The 10,901-nt window shown below is 36.0% G+C and overlaps 1 protein-coding gene across 3 annotated transcripts in view; it reads left to right on the forward strand.

Moving 5' to 3' along the window:
- The window catches only part of LOC111864440 (neural-cadherin), a 447,734-nt gene that overhangs the window by 402,684 nt on the left and 34,149 nt on the right, over window positions 1-10,901 (forward strand). For all 3 annotated transcript variants that reach the window (XM_023851677.2, XM_023851678.2, XM_023851676.2), the window contains exons 9-13: window positions 788-937; window positions 4,750-5,055; window positions 6,311-6,584; window positions 7,216-7,424; window positions 9,618-9,781. In XM_023851677.2, the coding sequence (XP_023707445.1) occupies window positions 788-937; window positions 4,750-5,055; window positions 6,311-6,584; window positions 7,216-7,424; window positions 9,618-9,781 (1,103 nt within the window). The remainder of the gene's footprint in view (window positions 1-787; window positions 938-4,749; window positions 5,056-6,310; window positions 6,585-7,215; window positions 7,425-9,617; window positions 9,782-10,901) is intronic.

A 10,901-nucleotide genomic window follows, 5' to 3' on the forward strand; every position in this document is an offset into this window, starting at 1 on the left:
TATGTATGTATGTATGTATGTAATAGTGGGTATCTTCAGACTTCTGGATTCTGCTGTTCTTAATTTTTACTTCTACTTCTCCCTTCCATTGTTGAAAGTTCATTGGATTGTGAATAAGTCTGTAGAGGATTTTATGAATGTAGTGCCTGAAGACTGTGACAAAGTATTGGAGATGCTGAATGTAAAACAAATTTTTATGAAGAAATAAAATGTGTACTTCTTGATTTTGGTCCAGTTTTCAAGATGATAAGTAATAAAATGTTTCAGCATTAAAAATGGCTGTCTGAAATGGGAGCTTTCATTTGTGATGATCATAGTTCTCTAATTTATGTAGTGTCAAACAAGCACAATTTAAATTTGAAAAGTGTCCCTATAACCCTTTCAGGTTTCAATTATTTCAGTGATTTTTATACAATAGGATTTCACTTATTTGGATAATATATCATGTTTATACATATAAAATTCCAGTTTTGCCCAATAGAAAAACAGCTTCATGATTACCAAACTAAAGTTAATAAACAATGTGCATACTTTAGAATTATTTGCCTCTGGGAAATCTATAGAAACTAGCAGAATTATATTGTTATGAAACTTTTCTAAATGTGATATTAAATGAAGATATTATGTGTGTCAACATCATTAGTTTTAATATTAGATGCAATAAAAAAGCTACTGAACAGTTGAGACATTTGGTAAATTATTCAAGGAGAAATTCTGAATAATTGTATAAGTCATCGTATCCCTGAACATTACATTATATAGGTAATGAAACTGTTCTTTCCGTCAGGTGATAGAGAACAGTGGATATGGTGCTGACAAATTCACCATGGTAAGAAACGGTGATGGGACAGGCTCGCTGAAAATTGTTCAACCCCTGGATTATGAAGACCAGCTCCAAAGTAATGGCTTCAGGTTTAGGATACAGGTCAATGACAAAGTGAGTGTTAACATTTATACTGCCAAGCCCCAGCATGAAAGCAGGTCCCAATGAAGCCTGAATGTTTTGAAAACTTTATTTAAAATGTGAAGTGTTAAAAAATGAGGACATGTTTATTTATGTATGCAAACTTATTTATTTAATATCTTTTGTTTCAAATTTTGGAGGATGTTGCTAGGTAAAAAAAATATACACATATTTCAGCTATGAACTAAATTAATATGGATCATTGTAAGAAACTGTGCAGTAAAATGCAGTATATGAAATAATCAAGGTTTCTGTACTTGCTTAGAATCTCCTCCTGGCCATCAGTGATATTACTAGACTTCCTTTTATTTTTTTCACAGAATATGCTAGACTTTTTTATGAGATTATTGTGTTGCAGCTATTATGTCTTTGTCACTCTAAAAATTATCATCACATTTACTGTCAGACTGTAGTTTTCTAGCATTTAAGTTATTTTTAAAGGCAACAAAGACATTATTCCAGGAGCGCACTGTACTTTCTTCTACTGTTGTTGTTTTACAAATCTCATATTTCTTCCACAAGCCAGTTTAACAAAGATATATCCCCCTCAGTGAAATTCTCAACTTTCTTCTTCAGATCAATATATGACACTAACCGCCATCCATTGGCTTCATGAATATATCATTACAAAAGTATTGCATCAACTACATAGTCTCAGGCGATTTTAAAATAAATACAGCCTGCCAGTGTGGCAGTTGGACATGTATGAAAACTGTTGTTCAGGTTAAAGATGAGAATTCTTGACCAGTTTTCTCTATAATCACAGGTTATAACATTAACTACTTTTTGCAAGTCATCAAAATGTATTTCTTATCTGTTTTGATATCACATGCTGATGATTCATACAAAAATAGAGGAAGATACAGTGCTGGCAGAAAGAGACAGAGAGGCAGATTTTGTTGGCAAGTTCATTTGTGCTAGTATTGTCAGCCATTATGATCCTGACAGATGGGGAACTTGCATGATGCTGTATAAAGTGAAAGTGATTATCTTAAAATTCTTGTGGTGCAAGACTGAAAATCAGTGTTAAAATTGAGATTGAGATATTACTTTTCTTGATTCAGTTCTGGATATTATACTTACACATGCCTAGTGGCAATAGTAGGTTTAGTTCCTCAACCACGCGTTACTCTCACTCAGAATTATAACTGACCTCATGATGCAGGGATTTCTTTGTAAAAGTTATAACCATTGAGCTGGTAAAAAATATTTTCTGTTGTGGAACATAGAAACTCATGTGGTTCAAAAAAGCCTGCCATAGGACACCATTTTGGCCAAGTTCACATTTTAACATCCTAGTCTGCTACGATATTGGTGGGAAAGCCAGAAGGAAAGAGACCACTGAGAAGACCAAGGTGTAGGTGGGTGGACAATATTAAAATGGATCTTAGAGAGATAGGATGGGATGGGATGGGATGGAGTGGATTGATCTGGCTCAGGATAGGGACCAGTGAGGGGCTCTTATGAACATGATAATGAACCTTGGGGTTCCATAAAATCCTGGGAAATTCTTGAGTAGCTGCAGATTTGGCTTCTCCTCAAGAAGGGCTCAGCTCCATAAGGAAGGACGTAAGTAAATCTGCTATGATCAGTATTGCTCTCCCATGTTTGCCTGGGTCCTTCAAAACTGTTTCCTTCCCTTGAGATTTTGTAACTTTAATTTTATATTAATTTCTTGTTTTCATGATGCATGCAACATCTTGAGTTGTTTTTTTCTTACAGTATTCAGTGATGAATACAGACACATAATTACACATTATTTCAAAGTGTATGTGCAGAATTATTCAGTATTTGACTTTAACTAATGGTATTTGGAGAAATATATAACAAAGTGTGTGAACATCACACAGACAACAGCAACAAAGTAATGGTATGATTCTGTGTAACATCATTTGAGAATTTTAAAAAGTGTGTGGAATGGAAAGAATGGTAATGAATAGAAATTAATTTCATGATGAAGTTAAAAGGAGAATAAATTCTGAAGTGCTTATTGTTCGGCTCAAAGACTGTTATCATCCCGTCTGTTTTCCACAAATCAAAAGGTTAGGTTATAGCCATGCAGAACAGTAATTTTCTGGGTAGGGTTTTGAAATGTGGTCTCTTTCTTTAGGGAAGAACATAAATTATAAGTGTTCAAAAACAAAGTTATTATGAAAATATATGGACCTAACAGGGATGAAGTGAATAATTTGGTATGTATTTAGCTTATGATATCTGTCTGTCTATCTGTCACACTCTGTGTCTCAGAAACTAATAATGATGCCTAATAAGAACAAATGCGAAAGTTGTTCATTGTAGGAAGGAATACTGGGAAAATTTGTTAATTTTGCTGTAACAAGAATGGACTGAAGTTCAAACCAGTTACTTTCCCCTTTCTCACCCAATAAGAAAAGCACAGGAACCATTGCAATGATAAGTACCATTGTAATGTCTGATCAACTGTTTAGCTACATATTAATTTAATACAGACTCTTTTATTCCAACATAAAGTATGGCAGTATGGTCATTAATGATGAGATTGTATTGCTTAATACTTTATAATTTATACTTATTATACTTATATACTTTATAATTTTATAATTTATACTTTATAATTTATACTTATTATACTTAATAATTTCTTGAGTAATTCAAGATGGAGATGAAAGATGTTATAATTATGGAGCAATGCTTGAATGATTAGAGGGCATAAAGTGCTATCATGTGTTATTTGAAGTTCTCAGAGTAGTGACCATGAAGATTATTTTGTTCTGGGACATAATGCATCATATTTTGGTAGATACATACCAGTGTTTCAGATGAACCTGCTGCCTCCATCTTCATCATAGAAGAGAATTTACCTTGAAGATGGAAGCATCAGTTTCCCCCAAAATGTTGATACGTGTCTACCGAACTATATAGCATCACATATAATCTTATTACTTATTAGCGATGTACTCATTGACACCGTTCCTGCTAACAGTCTCAAATTGAAGGACATTTAACTTATATTTATGTAATTTGTATTCTTATTAATTTTTTGATTAGATTGTTATTGTGCAGAATCACTGTATTTGACTTGTTCCATATCCTATGGTGTCTACCTGTATCTGGATTTTACGGAATGTAAATAAATTGAATTGAATTGAATTGAAATACCACAGAGATAGTCAAAGGAAGCATAGCCGTCTGCATCCAGTAGACAAGCCATCATCACAGATTATGTAACCACAGATTTTCAAGTAACTTTATAACAGGATATATTCTGAAGTTCAGAGAAGTGATGTGTGTCAGTACAAGGACAGTTATGTATAAGATGTAAGTAATTACCAGAATAAAATCAAATTTGTTCTTCAAATTGCAGTGCATTGTTACATAATGAGTAACGTCATAATTTAGGTAGGTCACTTGTTATTGTCAGAATGCTGAAATCTAAGAAGCTATGATGGGCTGAGATTGTAAGTATGGTGGAAGAGACAAGGAATGTGTACAGAATTCTTGTGAAAAAAGAAGGAATTTTCTCACTTGGATCAGGAAGATTGAGATTGGAGGATGTCATTATGACTTATCTAGGGAGCTTGATTGTGAGGACTCAAGGTGGATTCAACTGACTGTCTCTCATGTTGTGTAGCAGGCTTAGATTTTAGTGATGTTGAAACTTCTGCTTCTACTACTGCAGCATTGATTAGCTAGTTACTTGGTCTGTGACTTTGACTGCCAGTCCATTTTAGATTTCCGTTACACGGTCCTGTTGTATATTGTTATGTGTGTTGTTAATATTTAAGAGGGATTCCACTTACTTTCAGGGTGAAGACAATGACAACGACAAGTACCATGTTGCCTATTCATGGGTGGTAGTGAAGCTGCGAGATATCAATGATAACAAACCACAGTTTGAGCGCCCTAATATAGAGGTGTCAGTGTATGAAAATGCAGAAGTAGATAAGAATCTGGAAACCTTCAAGGCAACGGATCCAGACCAGGGAGGCAAGAGCAAAGTGAAATATGCCATTGATCGCACTTCAGATCGAAAGCGCCAGTTCTCTATCAGTCAGGAAGGAACAGTCTCTATCCAGCGTAACCTGGACCGAGAAGAGACACCTCGACATCAGGTTGGTTATTGTCATTATTCAAATATCCCTTCACCAAGCAAGTTGGTTCAAGCAATGATGCTCCTGACCGGTATTCTGGAGGAGCCCATTTTGAATCTCAGCCAGAACAGTGACTGAGGTTTTTTCTGGGTGTTCTCAGCCCCTGCAGGAAAATGCCAAGGTAGTCACAACAACTTTCGTCCACTTCTCCATTTCATTGTTCACTCTCATCCAGATAACCTGGATTTCTCATTGTGTTGTTAAATAAACTAAAACAAAATATATGTCCCTTCACCACTGAACTATGAAGGTACATGAAAAAGTAAAGGTAATTCTGTTTAAATTTAGACAAAACAAACACACAGTACTTAAGCATTTCTATGCAATCTGCCTCCTTTTGAATACCTTTTATCTAACCATCCGCAAGTCTCTTGATTCCATCAGATAAAATATTTATTCAGATCTTCAGCCAATTTTAGATCACTTCTTCTAATCCATTATGACTGAAGATTTCTGAACCTTGTAATGCTTTTGGCTCAGAAAGGTTAAAACTGAATGGCACTAAGTCAGTACTGTATGGAGGATATTGAAGAATTTCAGATTTTGTGTTGTTGATGGTTTTAACAGTGGCAGTATCTATAAAGTTCTCAAGTTTATATACCCTGTGACCACAAAATTAAGATCACAGATCATCTTTGATGTGTTCTATCAATGGCGCAGTCTGTTTTGTGAGTGTGAATATATTGGTGGCTTTGAATTAGAAATGTTAGGGGAATATGAATGTTCCCGTGTATTTCCCACTTTCTGCATCCTGTAGAGTCTAAATGTGCTTCAGGTCTTTGGATCAGAAGTTTCTAAACTTAGTGTAAAAAAGAAAGAATAAGTCATTCTAACAGTATCTTTATGCCCTTTTAATTTCACTCTTGAGATGGTTAAAATAGTGGAATTACCACTGCTCAAAGATGATGAAAATTGAGTAGGTGCAGTTGAAAGAAGATTCCTTTATACCCAACCATCTTTTCATTATTGCCAACATCACTTTGGGGTAAACCGAAATTGCCCCTCCCCCTTTTTTACATTCTTACTTATTTTTACTCAGAAACCTTCCTTATTTGTGTGGGTCCCGTGTTTCTGTACTGACTTATAGACAGTAAGATATTTCTTTGCATACTTACAACCTTGTCATAAATCACCTCCAAGCCTCTTAGTATTTAACTCTAACATGAACCAACATTTGGCTTGTGGTTAACTTCTGTCTCGTGCTTTTCCCTTTCAGGTGAAAGTGCTTGCCATTGATGATGGCGTTCCACCCAAGACGGCCACAGCCACTCTGACTGTGATCGTACAGGATATTAATGACAATGCTCCAACATTCCTTAAGGATTACCGCCCAGTTCTGCCTGAACATGTTCCGCCCAGAAAAGTGGTGGAGATCCTGGCAACTGATGATGATGATAGATCAAAGAGCAATGGTCCACCTTTCACATTTAGGATGGATCCCAATGCAGATGATATCATCAGAGCTTCATTCAAAGTTGAACATGACCAGAGTAAGAATTCAAAATATATTTTCCTGTTGTCTCTTATTAATTTCATGTTTGATGGGTTTAAAGATATGTAGAAGGTTGTTCTTCATAAGCAGATTGTCTGATCTTTTGATTATCCACAGTGCCTTCAGATCTATTAATAATTGATTTCACATGCAATTTCATCATTGTCTATTTTTCTGTAGTTCAGAGATGTTGATAGATATGCTTATTAAAGTTAACACTTTACATGGCCGCTCTGAGCTTTCATCATCCTCAGCAATCATCATATTTCCGCCTGTTTGTAAATTTTTCTCTGGTCTATATTCAACTGACAATTTTTCATAAATTTTACTAGTTTTCACACCCTCTGACCACAAAAATCAGCTCATAGTTTATTGTTCATAGGTGCGGTCTGTTACTGGAGCAGCCATTTTGAACTTGTCACAAAACATTATCACTTATCTAAATACAATGAAAAACCAACCAGGTACAAATGGGGCAAGGTTCATATTGTTTGTATCTGCTGAGTTTTTCAGTGCTGCCAACATCACTTTCCATATGCTGTAAATTGCCTTTATGTTTTGACTTCCCCTTGTATATATGCATATTCATAATGTGATATCCTTATGGCATATCCTTTGTTATCTTACAGAGGGAGCTAATGGGGATGGCATGGCGGTTGTGACTTCCCTCAGGTCATTTGATCGTGAACAACAAAAAGAGTATCTCATCCCAATTGTAATTAAGGATTCAGGAAATCCTGCAATGTCAGGCACAAGCACTCTGACTGTGGTCATTGGAGACGTTAATGACAATAAAATGCAGCCTGGCACCAAAGACATATTTGTTTATAACTATATGGTGAGTTGTATGATGTTAAGTTAATTATTGTTACAGTGTTAGTTACAATTAATATAAAATTGAGTTACTTCTTATATTATTTCAAGGACTGAACTGTGTACTCCTGCATAAAATAAAGGTAAAGTTGTTCATGTGCCTGAGTGATACAACATGAAAATGTATGGGAGCATGGAACTGAAGCTCACCTATATTTAACTTTAGTGCTAGATTCAGGTGAGTGGTCATCTTCACACTTCAGCTCTTTTACTCCTGAAGTCTGGTACCCATTGATTAGAAGGGTGAAATGTAAATCCATTGCTAAGCAACCCCTGCAACAGACACATGGCCAACAATACAGCAGCAGTGTTTTCTTTGTGTCCTTGCATCTGTGCAGGCGCAGTGATGTCACCACAGTAGTGCTTAGCGATCACGTGACATGTGTTTTCTGTAGGTCCAGTCAGTGCGCCAGTGAACTTGCTGGGTAGTGATCACATTACATGTGTTTTCTCTGTGGTCTGTGCCATGCAATAGTACAACTGTGTTTCCTGTGGTGTCCATGCCAAAGAATTATAAACAGTTCCAGAATAGCTGAGGGGTCAGTCCAGGAGAGAGTTTGGATGAGGAGAATTCAGAAGACAGCAGAATAGTTAACAGACATTGAAGACATAATTTTGTATGTAATAGTTAGGTGATCTTGTAAGAATTAATTGTAGTTACGACTGAGAATATTAGCATGGAGTGATTTATAGTGTGAAAATCAGCAACAGTGTTATAATTACTTGACTTATAACTTGGGAATGGTCAGTAAATCGATTCACCAATCCAGACCCCATATTAATCACTGAAACACATGACAGAAGTATATATGGACAAATACTGTCTTAAGTGCAACAATTTTATTGTAGTTTTTGCTTCTTTTTCCTCCTCCGCACTACATGTTTCGGCCCTAAATGGCCATCATCAGGTGTGTATCACTCACGTAGCTGTTACACTGCTTGTTAAAATTTAAAATCACCAGTCTTTCTAATTGTATAAAATCTTTGTTAATCTACACGCGTCGATTTGATTTTTAAATTAGCACTTTTTAAAACTTTAATTCAAGTTAAAATGTCTATAAGATCTCTGTTCTTTCTTTTTCAAAATTTTTAATTAAAATGTATTCAGGGTACATGCCCTATATCTACGGTGTTGCAGTGGCCACTTCTTGTTTTTATCGCTGTTCATGTGTTGTTCAGGGTAGGCGCTCTCTGTGTGTGTCGCCGCTTATCTTTAATACGTTTGCTCTGTTTCCTGTGGTGTCCATGCCAAAGAATTATAAACAGTTCCAGAATAGCTGAGGGGTCAGTCCAGGAGAGAGTTTGGATGAGGAGAATTCAGAAGACAGCAGAATAGTTAACAGACATTGAAGACATAATTTTGTATGTAATAGTTAGGTGATCTTGTAAGAATTAATTGTAGTTACGACAGAATATTAGCATGGAGTGATTTATAGTGTGAAAATTTGTCCATATATATTGTGTGAGTGTAACAGGATGCTGAAATATAATATTGTAAACATGACAGAAGACTGGCTTGGCTTCACATCTGGTCAGAATATGCTAGCAAAAATGGAAATACATGTAATTGTGAATGGTATTCTGTCTTATAACATTTTATACCCACATGGATGTTTGTGAAAGTTATGGAGGAACCTCCTGCCACCATCTATAATTCTAACTTGCAGGTGGAAGCAACAGGTTCCTCTAAAATACCAGTAATCACCCAGAGGGCTGTATAGTGTCACAACTCAGAAAACCACAGTCTAAACCTTCACTGTCATGAAAACATCATATCTCAGAGAAAAATATATATTTGTATGTAAAGTAATCTAAGAGTAAGGTAGTACTTGCTGCAAGATTTGCTGTTGGGTGTCACTTTCTTATGTCATAATCAACTGTATATTTTAATTATCAAGAAAATCTATTGAAATCTATGGACATTTTGAAAATAAGGGCTTTAAAATCATATGGTAAAATGGTGTTCACTGAAATGGATGCTAATTGTCCAGTTTGTATTCCCAGTATCAAACAAAATTAACAGACAGAAAATTGGTAAACTGATGTTGTGGACTGTCATGTCAAATTGCTTTTATACTGTGTGCAGGGATAGTTATAAGAGATAATTCATATGATGTCCCTAGTTATGTTTAATTGTTTTAATTTTTATGTTTAACAGGGTCAAGCACCAGACACAGAAATTGGGCGTGTTTATGTTTATGATCTAGATGATTGGGATCTACCTGACAAGAAGTTCTATTGGGAAGGGGCTGAACATCCTCACTTCAAGCTGAATGAAGATTCAGGCATGATCACGATGAGACATGGCACACAGGATGGCTGGTGAGTGGAAATGGTTTCTCATTTTATGGATTAAAAATTTGGAGAGAACATTCTGATGCATTAGACTCTCGCTTCACTTAACACTGGGAATGTGTTCTGTGAAATGAGATCATTTCTGTTACATTTAAAGCAGACATTATTATTTCTTACCTGTGAACTGTGCATGACAGCATTATTTAGATGCAGTAAAACCATGGTAGACTATGGCTTATAGTGAGGACTTCATTATAAAAAAAATCATTAGAACTGTAAATTTCTTAGAAAACTGTCTAGAGACATTTGTTTTTGCCGACGCTTCAAAATTTGGTGAAAATGCGACAGAGCATTATCATTAAATAAATTTGTAGCGCACATAGCCACTGCCTTATTAGGGTGATGCTTCTCAGTGTATGATGCAACAGTTTCCCATGCTTTCAACATTTCTCTTATTGTGCCAGAAGATTGTTACTTTGCTGTTACCGCCTCCTCCTCTTCTGACAAACTCTCCTCCACAACTTCTTACTGTGACACACAATGCAACTCCAAATCGTGCAAATCGTTGATGTAGACCGATTGTATGTGTGTGCTAGATCAGCCATGCTCACACCTCGTTCTCGCTTTTTAATGATGTTATGTTTCATTTCTACGGTTATTTTTATTCTCTTATGGCTGTCTTTTTGCTGCTTTTTCTTCGGGGACATTTTTGCAAGGGTTATTAAACCTTGCACAAAAAAAATCACAAATAATATGTCTGAACACATGTTTGGAAAAATGTGTGATCACAAGCGACATTAAGATGATAGCAGAACGAGTGCTAAACACAGGCTGATGTAGCAAGTGCACAATCCAGGACTTCTCCTCTCGTTATTCGTTATGCAAAACATTGCTCATTAAGCAAGTCATTTTTTTACAATTTGTTTTGCTCGTTATGTGAATTACTCATTATGAGAGGTGCTCGTTAAGTGAGGTTCCACTGTATATATATATATTATACACAATCTTGTAAATGAAACACTTTCATAGTTCACTGGTGAACCAACAACACACACCAGCCACTGCAGCATATTGTGACATGTTGCGCCAAGCCGAGCCACCCCCCACACACCAGCAGTGACGCGCCGGGTGAGTCAGCGCCCCCCTC

This window comes from Cryptotermes secundus, unplaced genomic scaffold, assembly GCF_002891405.2.
Source record: "Cryptotermes secundus unplaced genomic scaffold, Csec_1.0 scaffold621, whole genome shotgun sequence".
In the NCBI taxonomy this organism is placed as follows: Eukaryota; Metazoa; Arthropoda; class Insecta; order Blattodea; family Kalotermitidae; genus Cryptotermes; species Cryptotermes secundus.